This window comes from Oreochromis aureus, linkage group 4, assembly GCF_013358895.1.
Source record: "Oreochromis aureus strain Israel breed Guangdong linkage group 4, ZZ_aureus, whole genome shotgun sequence".
Classification (NCBI taxonomy): Eukaryota; Metazoa; Chordata; class Actinopteri; order Cichliformes; family Cichlidae; genus Oreochromis; species Oreochromis aureus.
The window spans coordinates 15,226,425-15,251,138 of NC_052945.1; the positions used below are offsets into that span (position 1 = coordinate 15,226,425).

Here is a 24,714-nt window from a genome sequence, read left to right on the forward strand (position 1 = left end):
ACCAAGCCTATAAGTGCTGCTGACTGTGAATCTGTGCAACGTTGTTTAATCTGAACAAACTCCCGTTTCAGGACCAGACTGTCAGTCGATTTTTGAAGTCTCTGAAGCGTTGTGCAAAAGGTCTGCTGTAGTGGTTCCCCAGCTTTATGTGTGAGCTTTCTGCAAACAAAAGCTCACACAGTTTGATCTCCCTGTCTGTCTTCATGCTGTGTTCTGTGCTTCCCCCAAAGCCTGCAAACAAACCAGAGTTATTTCCAGCAGTGTAACTTTTCTTCTGCTTCTTCATGTAACCAGGCAGCTGTTGCAGGTTTTGTTTGAAGCTGCTTTATACATCTGTCTACATCAATGTACTGCTAATGCAAAGAGACCTTGGGGCAAGGCTATGACTGAAATGGTACATAAATGTTTAAGTGCTTTACTGCACAAGGTGTTTTATTTTAGTTAATTTTGCAACTATATGCAAGCTGTATACCACAAGATTAAATGGAAAAGGTATATAAAACATGTTAAATTTTCTTTTCCAAATGTTATATCTTTAAAGTCCTGCATTAAATTGACTCCTCTTTAAGGTGGTATCCATGGGCAGCTTTGCACCACTCCCACAGCTCCTGTTGTTTGGATCATTCTGTGGAATTCCTGTTCTGAAATCTTGCTTACAGACAACAAATATCAACTTTTGTGTCAGATTGGTCCAACCCCATTGTTGAAGATTATCACAGAGAAAGACAGAGCTTCTCTGACTACAACCTAGAGACTAAATCCCAGCCTTCAATTGAAGAGCAAGCATTCTCAAGCCCAAAGGCAGCGCCCATGCTCTGCATTTATTTCCGCATGCGCACCACATTCATTGTGAAATCGTCCTCCAGGGTCAGGCTTTTAATGTTTTGTTAATGCTACAGTTCTACTGTAACATCACAAGGCATCATTGAGCACATTAATAAAGCAGTTTGAGCCTAACAAACATCATCACTACTCACCAACCTGGCGTCTGTATCATCTTCCTTGAAATACAGTCATAATACAGATGCAGTCAGAATGGGGTGATCTGAAAATTGCAGCGATGCTTGAAGCGGTCAGCAGGTGCACAATGAGACAAGCAAATTAGATATGATTTTTGGTGGAGTTGCAGATCCTATTGACCAAACCTTGTACTATATCCAATGCCAAAAACCACACAAGAAAATTGCCAAAGTCCCCAAAACTGATCAGACCCACAGGTAACGGTAACTGTTTTATGATTCTTTTGTGACATTTTGGCATTTCCATGTATTTCCATTTAATTCAGTTTGGAAAAGTCCAACAATTCCTTCTTTTCCCTGTTTACACACAGTGGATATGCACTCCTTCATGAAGCTGAAATGGACAATTATAAATGAAGCCATTTGTCACTGAAATAATATTTAGGCTATCGGAGTAGAGCTGGAGCGAGGGGCTCCGCAGCTAAAGTGGCACCGCAGAGAGAGAAGTGTAGGAGCACAAAGACTCTGAATTAGGAATTGCTCTGCAAGAGAACATGGAGAGAATGGCATGAAGAGAGGATTATTTTAGATGTTGGTGGATGGGCAAGGTATTTGGTGTGTGGGAGTATATGCAGACAGTCATCAGGTATTTTTCAGCTCAATTCAAAAGAAAATCTGTGGTTATTGTTTCAGCACTGGGACATTTCCTGTAGTTTAAATGTTTATGCCTTATCTACACAAGCACTTTAATAAAACCAGCATCAGAACAAATTATGACTCAAGACAGACAGAATAGAAGAAGTGGGCTAAAACAGAAGCATTTCAGTTCAGCAAAAATTCTCTCTTTAGTATTAAAAATTTCATTTGTCCTGAACCAAGCTACATCACTAAAATATATACATGCCATTTGGTGTAGAAGAAGGGATTAGTTAATCCCATTCTTTCAAGATATTCAGACTGCATAAAAATTAACTCCTCAGTGGGGAGTCACACTTGGAGCTGCTCTTAATTAAGGAGTAAGGTAGAAACACACTGATAAGCTCCAAATGCCCTCAGCTGTCTCAGATGGAAGGACACTAATCTTCTGCAACATTTTTACCACTGTCAGATCTATGTATGCCTGTCACGGGGTCTTTTCTGCTTAGTGATGGACAATTTTATACCAGCTTTTACAACAAAACCTCCAAAAATGCTCCTATTTGGTAGTCTGTCTTTTTTATAATTTATAAATAATGGAGCACCGTTCAGAAACGAGTACAAAGTCATCTACAACCTTTCCCCCAAAACCATTTCTTTCTATTACCGAGTCCATCCTGAAATGATGAGTGAGGAAAGAACTTGGATTTGTATGTGTAGTGAGTCCACAATCGCAGAGATGGTTTGGACACGCATTCAAGGTGGTGTACTGTTCACTTGGACAAGAAACTAAGTCAATATAGGAAAGAATAACCTTCAAAATATAAGAGGAATCGACAGAAATAAAGAAATTCGCATGTATAAACAAGAAGAGCCAGGCAGGCAGGAAAACAACTCAAGGGTAGAGCCAATAAAAGTCTAAAAATACACATTTTACAGCCTAAACTGACATGAAAGTTGTGAGTATGCTTTCATAATAAAGATTCTTCCATTACCTATTAGTCTAGCTCTGTCTTGGAGCCACAGTGGTGGGAAGTGATCCCTTATTTCATCTTAATAGCTTTGCTGTTTTTCTTTAATTGTTGCTTTTTATCAGTTCCCTTCTTCTATCCTCACAATCTCTTCATTTAAAGCTTAGCTTGACTGTGCCATGTGTTCTACAGTGCAAAAACCTTCAGATTTGTGAGGGGAAGATACTAACCGAACATCTGAAGCTGACACCTGCTGACATTTTAACATTAGTATTAGAAAAAAAGCTGGATAAGATGTTGAATTCAGATAGCGGAAAGGCATCCAATAAAACGGAGACTTGCAGGTTATGATTTTAATGTGTCCTGACTTCATCCACTTAGTGGTGACCAATTGCAAAAGAGCGAGAAACACCTGCAGCACAAGTCTGGCAGACCTCAGCTTTGTTACATAGCTGTCAGTCCTCATCGTGTTCATCCCTCCTTGGGCGCTTCCTTTCTCAGCTGCAGTGTCTCGCTGCTTCTTGAGAATCTTCAGGTAAACTGCTACATAGAGTTAGAACAGCTCTCTGTATTTCACTTATATTCATTAGGATGCTTGAAAATATTAAACGTATCCTGCTTTTATATGTTTTTGTTTGCAAAATTACGTTGGTGCTCATATGAAGTAATGCATCAATGTTAAAGTTTTTTTTTTTTTTTAATGCCACAACTTTTTACATGGGATCTTTTGCTTTGTTTCTTTCAGCTCTTCTCTTGCTGTATGACGTCACCAACAAATCATCCTTTGACAACATACAGGTTAGTCAATTTCTTGATTAAATAATTGTGTCCATAAAACAAAATAGTACTCACTTTTTTGCAAGTACGCAGTATGACCACATCACTTGTCCATTTCAAAATTCACCTTAAAAATACTGTATTGTGATCAGAGTCGAGGATGAGAGGAAGCTGCTAGTGAAGACGTCTGGGGTGGGTCAGGGACACGGGTTTCTATCCCTGACATGTGCTTTTCACTAGTCTTTAAATACTGAAAGGATCTGACTGGATCAGGGCCACAAATGTCAAAAAATCATCTGTGACATCTCATACATTATTCATCATCACTGGAATAAGTGGAAGTACAATCTGACTTTGTAATGATGAACAACATCATGACAAAATGGCAATCAGTAAAATGGAGATTGATTACTATGACATTGTAATTTGTGGCCTTATGGAGTTCTTCCCATACTGTCCAGTGGGGGATGTATGAATGAGGTCTATGCAAAGGGGAGACTTGAATGAAATAACTAATCGGAACAGGAATATGAAGGAAGACTGAAAGTTACTGAGTGAGGGGTAGCATGGTTACCTTATTGTCTAAACTTTGTCATATTTCTCAGGAGCATAGTGACTATTTGAATTTTTAAGTGAAAAATATTTTTTACAAATGTAGTTAACTTAGTTTATTTTATGAATCACTAGGGGGGCATCTGTCGGCCACATTTGGCCTTATCGTTAGGCACCTAGGCCAGTAGCACTAATATTGGCCAGTAGGTCAATATTAGTATTTCTGCAAGGTCATCTTAAAATTCTCTTTTTGTCTACTAGGAAGTAATGGATGCACTCGGACAGCAGGGGCACTCAAAACAGATTAGATGATGAAGGATTAAACTAATAATAATCACATGACCACTTGTGTATATGAAACCATTTATTATTGTTTTTATAATGAGACTAACTCAGTCCAGAACTTGTTGTGGGCTTATAGTTTTGCTTAAACACAGCAGTTAGATCCAGTCAGTCTGTTTAAATCCCAAATTGCAGGATAGTGTTTTCTTCCCTGAACTTTCTTTATTGATTCATAGATTTCAGAACAAAACTGATATTTTCTGCCGTATATTAATTATGTTATATACTGTGTTAAAAGAACAAGCAAAACTCTTGCAGTTAGAAATCAAAAAAGAACACAGCAGGGGAGGACTTGAAAAGATGCACTTAGTCTATAAAGAAACCAATTTGTTCCAATATTTAAATGGGAAAAATATTTTTCATTGATGTTAGGAGCACAGGCTAAACAATATTACTCATTATCATAAATACATTTAAATCATTTGACAATTTGGCACCAGTAAGTGTGAAATAACTGTCAGAAAGGGCTGCAAAATGGCAGCTTTTGCAGAAACCTCTTTCACCCATTACCCTCTTCAGTAATAATGGTTGTCAAAAGAGATAGAGCTGTGCCAGCTGGTGTCACTTTGTAATCATAGCACTTGTTCCCCTCTGTGTAATAAGTATAACCTGCAGCACAAGGGGACACAATTTGCAATTGCTTTAATTTACAGTGACCAAAAAAGGATTCTTTCAGTGCACCAAAGGGCTTGTTAAGGCACGAAGAGCCTGTTTGTTACCAGCCTGTGCTAGAGAAATGTGATGTGCCTATCTGCCCTGTGAGATCACTGAAGCAGGAATGATGCTTCTCAAGTCCAGATTTGAACAACAGCTAAAGTGGGAGTGGGGGGCGGGGGTTGGGGGGGTTATGTGAGTACAGAATGCAGAGAGGAAGGACTGATACGTTGGCAAAGCGGTAACACAGGGGAGTACGAGTAGCAAACTGTCAGCTATCTGACACAAAATCTAGCTAGAACAGGCCTCTGGCCCTTGTCTTCATGGTCCAACACACAGTGCTTCGGGCTATTTTTTATATGGAAGTCTTTACTGTCCCAACAATCTCCAGATTGTGAGGACACCGATGGGTATACCTGCATACTGCTCTAACCTGCTGTGTAACAAATTTGACTTTTTCACTACATATTTACTGTATATATTTCACGAGAAACACCAGATACTAACAAACACTATTAGTTAAAAAAATAATTAATCAATTAATATTTATTCTTGCAAATCAATAAGATATATTAGCACAAAATCTAACAAATTACCATAGAAATTGCTTAAACTCGGTGTGAGACTTTCTTTCATTTGTCCCAAATCTAAATGTATTTAACAAAGATAAAGGACAACACTCAGATTTGAAGACTGCAAACTGATTAGAAAAGATTTAAAAGGGAGTGCAGCAGGATAGAAGTGTAAAATGCATCTCTGTATTAATTGTGACATTAATTGTGCCAATATTCTTCACTTCTTATTGCATTACTTTGAAAAACCAAGCATACATTATTCAGTGAAGTGCATGTACAAGCATACCATATTTAAGAATGACTATAAATTAGCCTGAAAGCACTTTATTTTAGTAAACTAAGTGAGACTAGTTGTGTAGACTTATTGTTGTACTTATTTGCTTTGGATATCTGAGATAGGTAATCATTTTCGGAGGCTGTGGAGCATTTTTGTATTTGTTTAGATTATTAACTTATAATTTACTGTTCAGGCCAACTTGGATCAAATTAACCAGTTTGCGACCCATGAGCAAATATAAGTTTGAGACCTCTAGCTTAGTGTGCTGCAAACATTGTTACATGTATACATGTAAGCTTGGTGCAAAATGATAGATGAAAGGTGTCAGTTCACATCAGGTAATGGATCTGTGGATATGTCAGGTTTCATGGCAGCTTGTTAAATAACTGTAGCTTCTTGAAAAAAACAAATGTGTAAATTGCCTCAAAAAGGTCAGAGAGATCACCAAAGTCAGCCTGATTTATTCTTTGGAGAGTATGGATATCTGATGGACCTACAGCCTGAGTAGACAACCAGCCCCTTTGCATGATTTAAATATAACTCAATTCTCCAAGTTAAACAAATGGAGCAATTCACAGTATGGCCTTCCAAAAATCAAAATCTGCCACTGTTTTCTTCAAGTCTCCCACTTGTTTTCGCTCTTATCTAATTAAAACTCCCTATTTGTCTTGTTCATACAAGACTATTTTTACTTTTTAGAGTTGTAAATGTAGGCACAAATAGTATGATAAGCGAAGTTAAACGAACAGCTTGACTTTCTGTCTATTTTTGGTTGTCTTGTTTGATGTTTCACAGCTTGGTGGAGTCCCCCCACCACCACTGCCCCCGAGATTGTTGACGTTTATTTAATACAGTTATAGTCTCCTACTGATACATTTACACTAATCCTCTGAGGCACAGATTGACAAGTCCTTCCCCACCCTGCTCAGCCCTCTCCCTCCCTCTTTCATATCCTTCCACCACTCTCACACTCAGTCAGTGTCTATTACAGGCAGGAGATATGTTGGCGGTAAGCTGCAGATGCCTGCTGGCATACTGCTGCCTAACGAGCACTAACTCATGTTAATGAACACTAATGGTGATGAATGCCACTCCGAAGGAGAAGCAGAAATGAGAGAGGCAAATATCCTTTTCTCGTGCCCTCAGACCCGCTCCTCTCTGCAGTGTTTCGAGGACACAATTACAGCAGCGCATTAACATCATTCAAGCTGTCCATCATCTCGGAGAGAAAGACTCAACTTGTAAGGCAATAGAAGTCCAATCAGTTCATCTCATGAATGTTACATTTGAAATATCCAGCCGCTGTCACTTGGATTGTGTTTTAAGTGGTTTGAAGATAAAGTCAAATTCATCCACAAATGAATGTATTTCTTGTATGTGCGCTACATCTTAAACATCTGGCTGTTTCAGAGTTACTCAGGTGTTTCACGCCGTGCTGGCAAGCGCTATCAATCAGTGCTTTGTTTATATAATACACAGTGGCAAGTAACGCAAGTCTTTATTTTTGCAGAACTACGCAACCCATTTAGTAAGATGATGAATGCCTTCTTGTCAGAAGTGGTGCTTCAGGGAGACTATAAAAGTCTATTTAGACCTCTGCCGCAAATTATTTGTCTGGGCTTGTGTTTTAAATAGCAGCCTGGCCCCTGTGGTGCCATCATTCAGGAGTAAGATCATTTGCTCTTTGTGGGAATTAGAGAGAGTGTCCAATCAAAATTATTCACTCCTGTCTGTTTGTCTGTTAATCGTCTAGTCATGAGAGATTCCCCCTCATCATTAACATCTGGAGCTTATAAAAAAGTTGGTCTTAAAATAGATATTCAGTCATTATTAGACCATTATAACAGCATGAGGTCAGGGCAAAATCTATAAAAATCAGTAGGTTAACATTTATGCTTTTTCTTCTGCAAGTCTATATTTTATTCTGGGATTCCTCTAAAGAAACTTTAGATAATTCATAGTTTTAAAAAAAAAATGTCCCACAGCCTCTCAGTTAATCATCTGTCCTAAACAGAGATGTTTTAACTTCTCTGTCTTAAATGTCCGCTTTCTAAGTAGCTGCAACAGTGGCAAACTAACTGTAAGTGTTCTTAAAACCTATTTTCTCTTTCGTAAAACAAAATCCATACTTGGATTTACACACTACAGTTCCTTCAACACTTTTTGTACCTGAAGTGAAGCGTCTGTCAGTGAAATAGTTACATGGTTGCTTAGATACATAAAATAAGTAAGTTTACTTAACAGTTCTATTTAGTGTTTTGCGGTGTATATGACAATAAACTTCTTGAATCTTGAATCTTAAAGCTGAAGTCTCTGCCTCCCATTCTACTTTTAAGAACTCCAGGAACCAAAAGTAAGCCAGCAGTGTGAGAGCGAAGTGATCTGTGAGGATAATAAGATGCTATGCAGTCTATAAGATATGACAGGGGCCTGATTATTCAAGATTTTGTATGTGACGAGAAGGATTTTAAATTCAAGTCAGAATTTAACAAAGGGCCCATAAAGAGCAGCTAATATGGGAGAAATGTGCTCTCTTTCTAGTCCCTGTCAGAATATAACTTCCTCTGAGATTATTCAAGTATTCTGATTCTGATACTCTCGCTGCAGCATTCTGGATCCACTGAAGGCTTTTCAGGCAGCTTTTAGAGCGAGCTGATGGTAATAAATTACAATAGTCCAACCTAGAAGTAATAAATGTGGGAACTAAGTTTTCAGAATCACTCTGATGTTTCTATTCTATTTCTATTTATTGCACAAATGATACAGGCAGGCCTTGTATACTTGCTTGATATGCATGCTGAAGGGTATATCCTAAACAAAAACGACTCCAAGATTCCTCACAGTGTTACTGGAGGCCAAGGTAATGCCATCCAGAGTAAATATCTGGTTAGACATGTTTCTAAGAAGTAACCAAAAGGTCACTAGTTTGATTCCAGCCAGAGACACAAATCCCTTCAGGGCTGCATCAAGAAGGGCATCTGGCGTAAAACTGTCAAATCAAACATGCAGGGCTATCCACTGTGGCCACCCCTTGTGACAAGGGAGCCAAAAGTGGCTTTTGAGTTGTGCTCAGAGGTCAATGAACTGGAAAGAGAGCGATCAGGTTTTAACAACCAACGTGTCTTGCCATTTATTTCATGGGATTTATACCACTTCTAATCCTGCATTTTTATTTCAAAATTAAAAAAATAAATCCCGGGGCTTTCTGATAACCTTAGGATTGATCAGTCCCCTGGCAGGGTTCAAAATTAATCTCTCCAATGACACACTGTGTCTGTTGGGATATTGACTATGCAGATCAGTCGCTCTAGCCTAGATTGAAATTTATTTTCGGCAAATGAAATGTAATGTTTCTTATTGAACAGTCTGGCTTTGGTACTGATCATTGAAAGATTAATTACCATCTAACTGCACTCGCATTGCAGATGTCCAAATGCCTGATCATGCTTACATGTCTGCATTGTAGAAACACAATGAAAGCAACGAGGGGGATTAAACCTTCATCTGTCTGTCTTCATTCATCTCTCTCGTGTCCCCGGGGCATGGATTGGCTTCAAATGAAATGGCCGCCTGCCTAACACATTGCTGTTCGCTAAATGTCATGGCACCACTGCACCAGATGGTGATGAGGAAACTGTCATTAAATAATGCAGTGATATGAAGTCAAATACCATTCATTTCACAGTCTGTGGAGACTTTTGGCATTTTTGAAACGACCTGTTTCAAGCTTGCAGGTGTTTTATGTTGTTGTGCTTTGAAATCATCCTGATTATTCTGCACAGTCAGTTCCTCTGCAACTTAGTTACCTTGTCGCTCAGACATCACCTTTAAATTGGCGTCCTGCATGGAACATTATTAGTATGTCAGCTCCATTGCTTCCGCAGATTACTGTAGTCATATATATGATGCAGCCAGTGGAGCGTGGATCTGCCGAGGCAAAGCGCCAGAGGAAAAAATGATGTACCATTGTTCAGGCAGCTGCTTTCTGTGGACATTTCCATTTACTTTGATGTCAGCCCCAAAGTGACAAAACAAATGGGGGCACTTACAGTACGTGCACACAAGCAATGTAAGATGAATGAAGACTCAAGATTTAAGTCGCTTGCTATTTGTTGTTGTTGAAGCAATTCCAGAAGAAGTGATATGACCAGAACCCCAGCGGATGGATATATGTTACAGGTGCCTCATTAAAATAGCTTCAAAATCAGTGATTCTATGGGCCTTTTTCTCTTCCTCATCTCACCGCTTTTTGTTATATAACACCACATTTCTGCACCAGAAAGCTCCTTTTATGGTCCTCTGAGTGTATTGAAACTCTGCCGAAAGAAGCTCTTTACCTGTGAGGGGGCTGGCAAGTCAAAGGTCAAAGCCGTTTATCATATATTTTCGGAAGAGAAATATGATTTGACTGCCACTGTCTCTCCTTTAGCTTCCTCAAAAAGCATCATTACCCACTTAGAAGTTAAAGTAAAGAAAACAACTTAGTCATAAAAGAAAGTGCTCAATTCTCCTGTTATTATATCAACATTAAAGACAGTACAAGAAGTACAGGTATGCCTTTGCTGCATTCACACTTTCCTTGGCATAAAATATCTTCATCTGAAGGGATATATAGTTTATTTAGGAGTCGCTTTAAGGAGAAAACAAAAAGAAAAGAAAAAGAAAAGAAAAAAACCCAAATAAAGGGTTGAAAAAATTGGGGAAGGTTGTTTTATTATATTTTGTGTGAAATGTGTTTGCCCAAGGTGAGTCATGCAATTACCTTACACGTTGTTTCTCTCTGTCTGTATCATTTTATCTTCACATAATGTCATTTTCCGTCGCACTGCCTCTTTTGTCTTTTTTTGGAGGGTTGTATCGCTACCTGGCATGAACAAAGGCAGAGGTGTCATTGTGTTTGTTGTGGTTACTCTGGCTTTTTATCACATTGGCGCTGTCCTTTTATCATCCAGACAGAGGGACCTCACACTGTTTGGTTTTCGATCATTTGTTTAAGCAGAAGAGAGCTGTCTTTAAAAAAAAAAAAAAAAAAAAAAAAAAAAACCACTCGCACACATACATGAATTTGTGATGACGTGAATTTAGAACAACACTATTAAATCAGTCGAAGCACAAAAACAAACAGCAATCAAAAGGAGTGTTAGCACTTCACGGGCTGATTATCCATTGTTTCTGGAACAGCTTGTGGCTCTTGTTTTTAAAAAAGATCCTTTTTTTTTTTGCACGTTTTTAAAGATACCAGAAAGTAAACACTGGATTAATTTAATACAGCTGGTGTTTAAGTAGCTAACATCTTAGTATTCGTGCAAAGAGAAGCAACCCTCATACTATAAGCCAGACTTGGAGACACAATTTTTTCTCGCTTAGAAAATGAAAAAAAAAATTGCTAAAATTTACACACTAACTTGGTTGACCTGGAAGTTGAAAAATTAATAGTGGATGTATAAAAGCATACCCCTCAAGGGCTTAAAAGAACCAGAACATTTAAATGTATAATTACAGTGCTGTACATGTTTGCTACCACCTACAATATGTGTTTACACAACACAGCTTGTTGTATTAGATTGCTCTTATTGTCTCATGTGTTAATTAGCCTGCAGCATGTCAAGGCAGTGGTACTGAATCAAAGATGTTCTGTCTTTAAAACAGAAGTATCTCAGCATAGGCCAGAGTCTTCCCACACAGGCTGACCCCATATCAATGTCTCAAAGTCAGCTAAATTTATATGTGGCTTAAGGTGTTCGTGGAGCTTTTCCACACTTTTAACTCTTTGTTTTATCACTTCCTATCACATCAACTTAAATAAAATATGTCCTTAGATTGTTTTTTATTTTTCCTCTCGACTAATAAAACTAATTTTGGCCAAAAGTTCAATTTTTAAAGTTGACAATAACTAAACTAGGAAAACAGGCACAGAAATAAACCTGATGGAAGACACAGAGGGAAATGGAGATGAAGGCTAAACAACAGGAACACAAGGGGGAAAGGATAACCTGAAGCTCTGAACTATAAGCAATAATAACTAAAAAACAAAAACTAGACTGCAAAAGGTATTAAAACTAAAACTAACAAAACCTTAGAATAAAAAGATGGCAAAACCAACAGGGAATAGCAACTAGAACAACAGACTAGCAGACAAGCAGAACAGACCCTAAAAGTTCATAATATGACACCCATTCAGTTTTTATATACCACCATGCATGCCATTAAATTTGTTTCTCCTCCACAGACACCTCCTCCCTCCCTAAACCTGGTTTTGCCCACAGTTTCTTCTTGTTTAAAGAGAGTTTTTCTCCCCACTTTCACAAAGTATTTCTTATAGGGGTTAATTTGATACTGTAGGGTCTTTACCTTACAGTATAAAGTGCCTTGAAGTGATTATTTATACAGCACTAACTCACAACAACAAACTTGAATGTATTCAAATTGAATTGGATAAGCAAAAGAAATTGAATTGAACTTAACTGGGGGATTACTGCAAGTCAAATTCCTGTCATGAGGTAATATTAGTTCATTGTGATGAAAATCTAGCAAAGTGGCACATTTGCAGATATGTGACTTTTGTTCTTTTTCTATTGCAGCTTTGGAAACCTTAATCCCCTTTGCAGTGAGTCAGTATTTTACTGCCACTTGGCATTTTGAACACTCCATTTCTTTCCCTTCAGAACATACTGAAACCTTAAATTACTGATTTTTCTCTTTGTTAGTCATGCATGCATAATTTGAAGAAACACGGGTCCATTTACAAGACCGGTGCCATCGAGTGCACTGGCAGGGTTTAAGAACTGATTTAAATTACTCCTCCAATAACTTCTTTTTCGTAACCAATTGTTCAAATCAGAGTGCTGAGGGGACCAGAGCATACCTCAGCTGTCATACCAGGCGAAGTAGGCTACACCCGGGATAGGTCGCCAGTGTATTGCAAGGCTACAGAGAAACCGAAAACCACCCACACTCACATACACACCTACGGCCAATATAGAATCACCACTTAAACTAACAAGCATGGGAGGAAACCTGAGACACAGGCAACAGTGCAACTACTGCACCACCTTGATTTGAGAATTTGTGTGAACAAATGCAGTAAAACATTATTTGACTTTACCTTTTCTTACTGTGACAGTGAACTGTAGTGTGCAATATCACACTACACAATCCACAAAGATGAAGAACTAAAAATGGAAATACTGCTGAATCACTGATGCCTCATATTACATTTACATTACATTACAGTAGTTGGTTTCACTTTCTGTTATAACACAGAAATAAATACATACATTTACTGGCCACTTCGTTAGGTAAACCTGTGCAACGGCTTCTTAATTCAAATTTCCAATCAGCCAATCGCAGAGAAGCAACGGAGTACATATAAACACATAGACCTGGTAAAGACGACCTGCTTAAGTTTAAAACAAGATGGGGCTAAAATGACTTACGTGGCTTTGAATGGCATGGATGTTTTTGCCAGATGGGCTGCTATGAGTATTTCAGCTACTGCTGATCTACTGGGATTTTTCCCACACAAGCATCTCTAGACTTTACATAGACTAGTCTGAAAAGGAGAAAATATCCAGCAAGCCAGAGTTCTCTAGTCAAAAGTGCTTTGTTGATGCTAGAGGTTGGAGGAGAATGGCCAGGCTGCTTTGAGCTTACAGGAAGGCAACGGTAACTCAATTCAGTTCAATTCAGTTTTCTTTCTAAAGCGCCAAATGACAACAGCTGGTAACCTCAAGGTACTTTATATTGTAATGTAAAGACCTTACAATAATATGGAGAAAACTGAAGTAATGAATTGACTTAGCACATGGCAACAGTGGAAAGGAAAAAAATCCCTTTTAACAGGAAAAAACCTCCAGCAAAACCAGGCTCAGGGAGGGGCAGCTGCTGTGTTACTCAAATAACCACTAAAATCAAGATCTGCAGAAGAACATCTCTAAACTGAAGACGTGTCAAAGCTCAAAACCGATTTGCTTTTCTCAACAAATGAAGCCCGTGGTTGTGTAATCGTGTTGGGGATATTTTCCTGACAGACTTTGGCCCGTTCGTACCAACTAGGCATTTTTGAAATGTCACAGTTTACTTACTACAGACAATATCAATCTTCTGATGACTGTTTTAGGCAGGTTACGCACCACGTTACAAAGCTCAAATCATCTCAAACTGGTTTCTTGAACATGACATTGAGTTCTCTCTACACAGATGCCCTCCACAGTCACATGATGTCAATCAAAATACCTTTCTATCCAAAAACCTTGAAACGGAAGATTCGCATCACATAGTTGCTGCAACAAATCTGCAGCAACTGTGTCAATATAAGCCGAAATCTCTTAGGAACATTTCCAGCCCCTTGTTGAATCTGAGCAACAACGAATTAAGGCAGTTTAAATGCAAAAGGGGGGTCCAACCAAGTACTAGCAAGGTGTTCCTAAAAAGGTGGCCAATGATGAGTGTGTGTTTTTATGCTTGTTGTGCTTACACTTTGAGATCTTGCCAAGAAGAGCAAGAAGCTTTTAATATATCCATTCTTTTCTTTTCTTTCTTTCTTTCTTTCTTTCTTTTTTTTTGTTCTAGATCAATAGAACAATTCAGAGGAATTTTCTATTTAAAAAGTGGAACACAAGAGAAAGTAAAAATGTTATATACTTCACTCCCATTATGTCATATACAAGACTTGATGCCCCATTTCCCTGTTAAATTACAGTGTAATCTGGTATCTCTCAGAACAGCTATTTATAACTGTAAAATATTAATGCACCATGCAACATAGAATATAACTTTCAATAAGGATAATACCATGTGTTTGGCTGCCATTATACCATTATGTTAGTGTTCCTGCTGTAATCTCCATCTACAGTATATTGTTGGTTGCTTGTACTCATAAAACCTAAACATGAACAGTCTAATGAGTGTTTGCACTCATCAGCCACACTTCCTCCAGTGACAGCAATATTTTACGACAAGCTTTTAATTTTATTAACTTTGCTCTAAAAAATGTCGTGTGACTTCTCAATGAGATTATATAGTTGATGCTAGTAGACATTTAGTGCTGTTTAACTGGATTCATAAAGAGCAGCACACTGCTGTACATGATTTCAGCTGCAGTTTGGTGCGGTGTGTGTAAACTTGGAAACGAAAGAGACAAAAGTTAAGGTCAGCAAATATGTTTATCGGCTCGAGTGCAAAAACAACTTGGAGGAGAGCATCACTCTTACTCATGCTCATATTCACTACGACTGCCGTTTTTCAAAGCACATCAGTCATCCCGACATGTCTCACACCCATGTTTGCTGGCAGATGTACACGTCAGCTGCTCTTTTATAAACATGAAAGCCTTTCTCTTCCCTGTCAGGCTACAGACGTCAACTTACAGGCCTGTCGTTGTCAGTGTCTTTTTCTTTCTGTCTTTCTTCCTTCTTTTTAATTGTCAAGTTTTATAACACACCAGTTGTTTGTTAAATTTGCTTTACTCACTAATCTAAATAGTGTATGCCTTTACGGTCTAAATGTACGAAAGATGGCACATGCAATGAGTTATTCATAAAAGCCAACAATAATTTTTGGCGACAATAAAACCACTTTAGTATCATTATTGTTGTTATCATGCATTGCACGTGCATGCAGATTTGTTTCTGCGTGCACGTGTGACAGGATTGCCCCAAGTGTGACAGGATTTCAGTGTCTTCCCCGAGTGTCAGGCGGTGACACAGTGTCACTGTTTAGCACAGCTGCATAAACCTCCTCTCAGGGGAGAAGCCCCATTTTCTCTTTGCGCTCCTGTGGGTTGGTTCATTTTGACTCTGCCTGTTGTTGGGAGCAGATTTCTCCCCTCTCTTGTCTCTTGGTGTTACACTCTGATCAAAGCTTGGCAAGAATAGCGTTGTCACCCATAGCAAATGTGCTTAGACAAAAGTGCAGCAGAGGAAAAGTTGGGTCAAACTACGAGGCTCCTTGAGGATTGTCACCTTCATTATTATATGCAAAGAGATTCTGCGTATTGTATTGGGAGTAACTAATGTGTTATTGGTGTTAATGTGTGGTATTTATTACACAAGTTTTGGGGCTTTTATTGTCCTTTATTGTGAAAAGTTTCCCACTGCTCCTGATTCCTTTTTTATTGCACCATATGTTTCTCTTTCCATTCCACAAGTGACAGGTATTAGCTTCCAAAAGAAGACTTGGCCCAAACATGCGCATAGAAACGTGCTATGTCTTTACCGTGAGTATTGTTGTGCTGATCTTTTATTTGACTTAAGCACGGAATTATAAATGATTTGTGTGTGTGCATGGTGGTTAGCGTTGCTGCCTCACAGCAAGAAGATCCTGGGTTTGAATCCACTGGCCAGCTGGGGACTTTTTATGTGGAGTTTGCATGTTCTCTCCAGGTACTTCGTCTTCCTGTCATAGTCCAAAGACGAGCATGGGTGAGCTAAACCGATGATTCTTAATTGGCCAGTGATGTTAATGTGAATGGTTGTCTCTCTCTTTGTTAGTCTGTGATAGACTGGCAACCTCTCAAAGGCATTTTGCCTTGTGAAAGTGGGGATAGGCTCCATCTCCCTCTACGACCCTAAACTGGATAAGCAGAAGAGGATGGTTGGTTGGTTGGTTGGTAGTGGCTGTGGCTGCTCTGCCTTGGCAGAAGGGAATCACAAGATTACAAAAACTAACTTTTATCTAGACTAATAGATCAATTACTCAAAATTTTAGGAGTGCTAACTTTAAGCGGTATGTACAATGTATAGATTGTATATTCTGAATTTGAGCAGGCTGAGGAATCTTGTGATGAATGCTGATATTGTGAATAAAAAATGACCTCAGCACCCCTATAACACACACAGCTAATGCTTATCCCACAATATGTTAATACAGCAGTGGTAAATATGCAGTTTGTTTGGGGGGGTTTTGTTGTTTTTTTTAAAGTGACAATCTTTCTAAAGAAGAGAGAGCGAATGAGCAGCTGACCAGGCTGGTCCAGTATCCTGGAGTACTACACATCCCTGCTGTCTCCTCTGAGAACAAAAGAAAAACAGATGCAACATCAGAAGTACCCTCACATACCTCTGCCAGTGACAACTTGTCTTTGCCAGTGTCACAACGCAGCCACCAGCTGCTGTGTGCCTGGCTTTATATTTTCCTTCCTCTTTGATATAGATCCTTTGGTCTTTGACTTGTCTTTTACTGTCCTTTTCTCCCTGCTTCTTGAGTCCTATCTCCATCTCTCTAAGAACATTGTTACTGGCTCTTCAATTGTTTGATGAACCCTGGCATTTGGCATTGCAGCTGTATGAAATATTTGATGGAAAATAGCAGGTAATAATTTGTTGCCTGGAGCATTTTAGAAACCAGTGGGCATTTTAATTCATTAGAGCTCAAGTGAACAAAAATCAGAGGTGCTATTTATGAAACATGAATCATGTTTCTTGCTCATTTTGACTGGGTTGCTAAGGGTTCTTACAAACAAACAGAAAAGCGCAACAAAAACAAAAAAATCCACTTCCATCTGCTTTGTCACATAATTTGTGGACTTTTTAATGTCCAAAAAACAAAGAGAAAATTTATTACTTCCTCTCACGCCATGTCACGTTCTCACTGACATTTGGTTCCCCAAGCATTTGGCCAGAGATCCTGGTATTAGTCTTGAATAAAAGATGAAGTGAGCCCTGAGACTTCCCCAGCAGCCGCTGACAATATTATTTGGAAGCTAGTATTTATCTGCTTAATATTTAATTAGATAAATAAATGGATTCTGTTCAAAAAGTGTTGCACTACCTGCACATCTGCCTTGATGCTGGTAAGAACTAATGATAAAAGGTGCTTAATGTATGTAATGTTATTATTTAGTATTTATTGCTTTAAAAATTGACTTATTTATAGTATAAATTATGTGTGTAGTCACACTTAGAGTGCTTTGTTTGCTGGAAAAATGAGATTTATTAAAAAGTATACGAGGCAAAAACTGCAAAGTTTGTTTTTTCACTTTGTTTTACTTTCAGTTGCACTAACATTGCTTTCACAGTATCTACTTAAAAAGCTTGTGCTAGTCTTCTTTCTTTTCTATGTTGTGCTATGTCTAATTCCCTTTCATCTCTAAAATGAAGGTAAAGCCACTATAGCCACATGAATGTGTTTTATGCTCGGTTAAATTAACTGCTATTGTCCTTTAAGTCTGTTTAATATTTTATTCCTAGCTTTAGCCCCAGGCGCTAGCAGACTACTCCAGCTAACTAAAAGTGATTTGGCAATCATAAACTGGAATCCTTTCTAGTTTTTCCAGCTGTATTTTTGTTGAGTGATGTGCTGTTACAGTTGTTACACTATTAGTTTTACAGTTAAAAGCTCTTTTTGCATACAGTTGGGTCACACTGTTTGCCTTGAACTTTGACCTTCTTGTTGTAATGTTTAGCTTCCACTGAGATTTGTGGGTCAGAAAAGCTTAACTTGCCTGTATCCTGTAGCCAGATGCAGTAGGACTTTCTGGTATTCTTGGAATGCATTTTACATACTGGACACTAAATCACATTTTCTGGAATACTAAATGCTATGTTAGTGGGACTAGAAATGCACCTAGAATCTATTGATTTGCCACATTGATTCATTTTGTTTTCTGCTGCATCATTGCATGCATATTTCCTCTGCTGCAATGAAAAAACAAAAGAAGACTGCAGTTGTCCAGGATGAAAGTGACAAGTGGCATCATGATCGATGATTACATCCGTGAAATGACCCATGAGGGGATGTGCTATGAACAGCCAAATGATCTAATTACAAGCTATGGTTCATCACCAGTAATCACAGCATATGGAGAGAATCACTCAGAGGCAGGCTGTCAGATTTTATCCTGCAGAGGGTTGCTTGTACTTGTGGGAGGATGAAAGTTTGCACGGCTGGGAAGTAGATAACAATAACCAAAGGCCAAATGCATGATCCAATATTTTGATAAATATTGTATTGAACAGAGGTTACATCATACAAACACAAGCGACTTTCGAAGGATGCACAGAATTCAAAGATGCATCATTTTCAGAGACAAGCAGTTGTAGCAACTGACCTAGCTAAGCAATATGTGAAACCTTGACAAAAAGTTGAATTATACATGAAGCAAGTGATTAGCTACATGTAAGGTGTTCCTCTGAAACATTTCACCCCCTCAGCAGTATGCTGAAGATCACTGGTGATGCAAATTCAAATCCAGCCCAGTCTTTTTTATCTTTCTCAAAATAGCAAAGGGCTCAGGGCTCTGATTAAAGAATCTTGGAGCCACCATCATGTTTCTCAAATCACCAGACCTCGCTGACCTCATTAACTCTGAAGCCCATCAAAACACAAATGAGATTCAGCATTGATTTTGAGACAACCCATTAAAGTAGAGTACTGGTGAGAGGACAAAGGTTGTACAGGTGAACAAAGGGAGTCTACACAGTAGTTCCTGTAAAAATAGCTCTTGTGTACAGATGTAGCTTAAATAGCTTTCACTCAGTTTACCAGCTCCCACAAAACACTATTTGAAATGCAAGACTAAATCTTTTTATGTACGTCCCCTTCTTATGTCCAAAGGGTTTAGGATAGGATACACTATATGGATAATATATGGATCCGTACCATGAAGCTCCTGGCCCACAATCTTCTAATTTTTTTTTTTTTTTTGGTGCTGATCTTAGTGCAAGTGGAGTTTTGGAACTGTACAGTTATTGAGTCATCTGAGCATTGGGGACTTATACACAGTATACGCCTCAGTACTTGTAATCTTACATGGTCTTCCACTTTGTGGCTGTGTTACTGTGGTTCCTAAACGTTTCCACTTTGCAATAATACCACTTACAGCTGATCATCTGGGATCAGGGAAGGAAGGGAAGAAATTCCAGAAACAACAAGTCAATATCTGAATTCAAAGATTAAGAAATTGGGTCCGTTTATTATCTCTAAGATATTTTTGGCTTTTGACTCAATATCAGGATATTCCAGAAAAGTGAGTATAGACAGTCGATTTAGAAAAATAGAACAATAGATGTTGTCCTCCCCCTTTTGAGGTGCCTATAGCTCAGGAGAATAAAGCAGGTCATCTACTAATTGAAAAGTTGGTGGTTCAATTCCTGGCTGCTCCACTTGCCAAAGCTTTCTTGGACAAGATACTGAACCTCAAGTTGCTCTCTGATTCGTTCAGGGGAGTGTGAGTGTTAGTTAGAAAGCTCTTAGGCATTGAAAAAAGTGCTTGTGTGAATGTGGCAAGCTGTATAAAGCACAAGTGCTCCAGTAGAGAAGAAAAGCTGTATATAAGAATGAGTCCATTTATCATTTACTCATTAAAAAGTGGACAGTATGGTGGGATGGCAGTAGAGTGAAATCCACATCTTTTTGAATGCAGCTGCACCTGTAAGCTTGGTCATGTTCTATTTCCAGAAGCATGTTGGTCACAAGGTGAGGCAGGCAACTGCTTGGGGCCCAAGACTAGTGGGAGGCCCCCAAGGGATGACAAACTTCCAGCAGTGGTAATGTGCAAAGTATCCAATGAGTAGGAGAGACCTGACCTCCCTAAGGGGGCCCTTAGTTTACTTTGACGTTTAATATTTGTTAATTGAGCTAACAGAGCAGCCGAGTGTGTTTAGCTCTGCTGGCCATGATGTGACTGAATCTAATGTGGGCATGGCTCGGAGTCAGAGATGAGTAACTGGTTTATTAGCATATCTAACAGTCTGAAATAAAATAGAGGTTGGTGGTTACACTATTAACACTTTTTTAACCAGTATACTTAGTCTTAAGCATTGTTGCTGAAGTAAACATGGTTTCTTCCATTCTTCCAGTCTTACCTGTCATTTTGTAGGACTGTTGGCGGCGGTGCTGTCATGTTATTTATAATGAGCGCTAGTTGGAAGGCTCCCCTGTGAATTTTCTCCACTGTCTGTTTCACTACTGTGGCTTAAACTGATGGGAATAATTATGAGGTATACACTAGAGTGAACGATTCTTAGTTGGCCTCATTCAATATGATAATCTCACCTTATATAATTTGAAGTTCATTTAATATACTCGATGTAATCTCATTAAATATGATTTGAAGTTCACTTAATATGCTACATGTATCCTCTGTGGGAAAACTACTGTAGCTGCCTTTATTGTGTGCCTTAGTGAGTGAACTCTGTTTAACCCTGTGCCTTAAGAATTGCAAGCCTTATTTGTTGGCCCCAGCAACAGTAGACAGGCCTCGGAGGAAGGCTGTCATACAGTCAGTGGGCAGAACACACTGGGAAGCATGCTGAACATATTGGGAGTTCCCAACCCTGATGGGAGCTGTTGTGTAGTTGCCATGCTGAATGCAATGGTAAGGCCAAGTTATGCCTGATTAGTACTCAAATATTGTAAGGGGACCGGTCTACTTATTTCATGGTGGAGGAATTTGAGATCATTTTTGTTTTTTCTAACAATTCATATCATAATAGTCTACAATTCATGTTTGCAGAACGCCACCCAGATGTATTCTGAATTTCTTGATACAATTTAAAACACATATACTCTCTGTATATTTTTAAACAAGACATAAAATAACTTAATTTAAATTACTTAAGACTAGTCGCTACCTGTCCCCACAGTCATGGCCTCTTCATGCTTATCAGGATCAGCAGTGTCAGATGGGTTTATCTGCTGCTCCAATGCTACCACAAAATTCTATTATGAAGGAGTTATTCAATATCACATAGATCATACTGTAACCTTTAAATTAAGTTTATTTTTAAACTTAAAATGGTAGGCCATCTGTGAATTGTCTTGTACCTATTGGGCTGCGCAAAATAAACTAGGCTAATAACCTATCAAACGTTGTACTAGCCTTGTAGCCTAAGCTGATAACACAAAATTTCATCCACAGTTCCTCTTTCCCAGCTGCAACTGGGATCTGTCTTCTGGTAAACAGGTCGGTTCACATAGCATATTTGACAGCATCTTCCTCCAACGCCCCTATGAGAAATCCCTCAGATGATAGAATTCATCTGATATACTATGATGCTGTTAGATGAATGGAGATAGTGGAAAAAATAAAGTAATTGTCAGAACTATTTTTTCCCACTCATCCGTCTCAAAAGAGAGGTGAACATAAACCAGCCCATCAGGAATCAGCCCGACTGTCCCGATTAGTCAAGCTGTCCCTGCATATTGTGACTGATTAGGATTCACACATCGTCTATGCTTGTGTACAATATATTTGTTGTGGTTTTTTCTTTGTAACAAAGAATCTGAGCCAGTGGCTCCTGTCTCCCTCTGCCTTTTGCTTGTCCTTCGTCTGTCTCTCACTCACTTTGCTTGCTTAAGGTTTGACGTCCCGGGATCACTTTGTTGTCGCTTTACTGTTCCTTCTGCTTCTTTTCTTAGGTGACTCTGCTTTTTCAGGAGAAGCTCAATAAACTGCATTGCAACAAACTCTGCTTTTCGCCAAAAACCTGCATTTTTGTTTTAGTGTTTTTTCCTTTTAAAAGAGGTCAAAAAAGCTGAATCCAAAATTGACCAGACAAAGTTTATCATTTAGGTTCCAGATTTTTGACTAAACAAAACTGTTGTATACCAAGAAGTCACATCAAGGAGGCACATACTGTTTATAGTGGCTTTACATGAAACTTGCTTATAGTCTCCCTCAGCCATATGCTGGCACACAGAGACGCTGAGAAATTCCTTTACAAATGCAGTGTCATCAGCAGACTTAACTGTAGTTGTTTGAATGGGACCAGGTTTGGAACGGGACCACTAAACAAAAAAAAGGATTGATCACCTGCAGAAACTAATGCAGAATAACTCGCTGTGGGTACAATTAGGCATTGTGCTGAGACGGCGGGTAATATTTCAGCAGGTGTTTGTTTGAGCTAACTAATTGCTCATTAACAGTGAATGGACGGTTCAGCAGCTGTCGAAGCTCACACCGTAAGAAGGGCTGTTTGTTCCTCTGGATGACTCTATCTCTCCCCACGGTACATATTACAGTTAAACCACGATGCAGCTGGGAGTGCTGATTTTAACTGATGATGATGTTTTTTTACAATCTTACTATACAGTTTGTTAAAGTCTTACAATATTGCCATTCCCCAGATCCTCTGTCCTCAGTCTTCACCCTTTGTTTTTGTCACTCTCTGTCATTAGATTTAATGTTCAAGCTTGTCCTTGCAAAGTCCCAGACAGGGTTTGCTTTTTCCGAGCCCTTCCATATGCATAGCACACATTTATCCTTGTCTCTTCTTTTCTTGTGTTTACCAGGCATGGCTGACTGAGATCCACGAATACGCCCAACAAGATGTAGTGCTCATGCTGCTTGGAAACAAGGCAAGGCACTGAAATTCCTTCATAGCGGTAACTTTTCTAGAGATTACCGGAGTGAGCTGCCAGCTTACATGTACAAACCCATCTGACAGGGATACGATAGTGGCACAGATAATTGCCCTTTGGATACACAGTGAGTGGGCATGTGGAAATACTTTAAACACATGTGTTACATGTTAAAAAAGGACAATAATCTGACCTGATTTGTGCTAAAAGGCACTCAACCTGACACTACAAGACCTCACAGGAGTCCCATCATTTTCATACACACCCATTACTGTGGCACCTAATGTAAATTCTTCCACTGCCAAAGTTAGCACCTGACAATGAAACTGTTGGGTCTTGCCTTGGATTTTGTCTTTCGTGGGATTTGTTAATAGTGACAAATACCAAAACACACAAAAAAGTTCTCTAATGTTGCATCTAAGAAAATTAAGAAAAATTAACTATCGTTGTATTTCTAAGTATCAGTAATAATTTGCTACTCCAACAGACGCATGCTTAGCATCAACTGATGTCTATGCTTAAGCATAACTACTTGCCAAAGCTGTTTGAAGCTTAATCCGTTGATTATTGGTGACATTTGCTTAAAAACCTGTTTTTTTATGTATCCTTTATTTAGCCAGGAGGGTCCAGTTGAAATACAACATGTCTTCTGCCAGGGAGTCCTGAGTCATTCTGTGTGCGCACACATCTAATAACTGTCAATCAAATTTGCAAATATTAGCGAAACACATTTTCTGGAACTGTCATTCTCTCTGAGCAGAGAACAGATGTCTCTGGCTCAGAGCTCTGTCTACTTTCAGTCACCTAACATGCCATAACAGCCTCTAAATAGCATCCCGAGACTCCTTAGCTGCCATCGGATCAGAACGAGGCTTATATATGACAAAAAGCCTGCAATTGGTGAAAGCATGTTTGGCGCTGATGCTGGTGGTTGCTTGATGCTGGAATGTGACCTTGTTTTTCCTGTCTCATCAGGCTGATGCCACTCATGACAGGGTGGTGAAGAGAGAAGATGGTGAGAGACTTGCTAAGGTAAAGAACTAAGATGCATGGGGATTTGTTCAGCTGTGTCAGAGCCTGAAGGTCCACACAATATAAGCAGAAGTTTTGCCCCACATTTTTAATTGTTTTAGAATCTTTTTCTGAACAGTGGAGACATTAATTTTTCTGTATATGTGCTTTTCCAAAGGGATTTATATGGCAAACATGAGGATTATAAATATTACCGAAAGGCGTGATTATCTGGAGATCTGTTTGCATTCTCACTCTAGCTCTTTATCTGAGATTTCCTTCTGCTGTGAGGAAACGGAAGATAAGACTTGGATGTGTTTTCTCCCTCATAGATAATAAAAATGTGAGTCAGTATTTACTCTGTAGAATTGTGTCTTATGGCTCATCATGTTTTATGAGCTTCTGCATAACATGTATCGACTGTCAGTCATCCCCAGTTTTATAGCTCTTTCTTCAGTGCGACTGCAAATCCTTGCACTCCCTCAAAATCAAGTGCACTGAAAAAAAGGTAAACTGCCAAGCAATTCTTTTTAGAAATGGCAGCAATAAAGTGCCAATAAGTAACTCGGGGCTCAGCCTGGAAGGAAACAGACACATCAGTTATCATCTCTGTTTGCTGAGACAAATTTGCCTGCAGAGGGAAAGCATGGAGACGGCAC

The 24,714-nt window shown here is 39.0% G+C and overlaps 1 protein-coding gene across 2 annotated transcripts in view; it reads left to right on the forward strand.

Moving 5' to 3' along the window:
- Positions 1–24,714, forward strand: part of LOC116325222 (ras-related protein Rab-26-like) — a 54,456-nt gene that overhangs the window by 26,910 nt on the left and 2,832 nt on the right. For both annotated transcript variants that reach the window (XM_031746053.2, XM_039611561.1), the window contains 3 exons: positions 3,312–3,364; positions 22,976–23,041; positions 24,020–24,076. In XM_031746053.2, the coding sequence (XP_031601913.1) occupies positions 3,312–3,364; positions 22,976–23,041; positions 24,020–24,076 (176 nt within the window). The remainder of the gene's footprint in view (positions 1–3,311; positions 3,365–22,975; positions 23,042–24,019; positions 24,077–24,714) is intronic.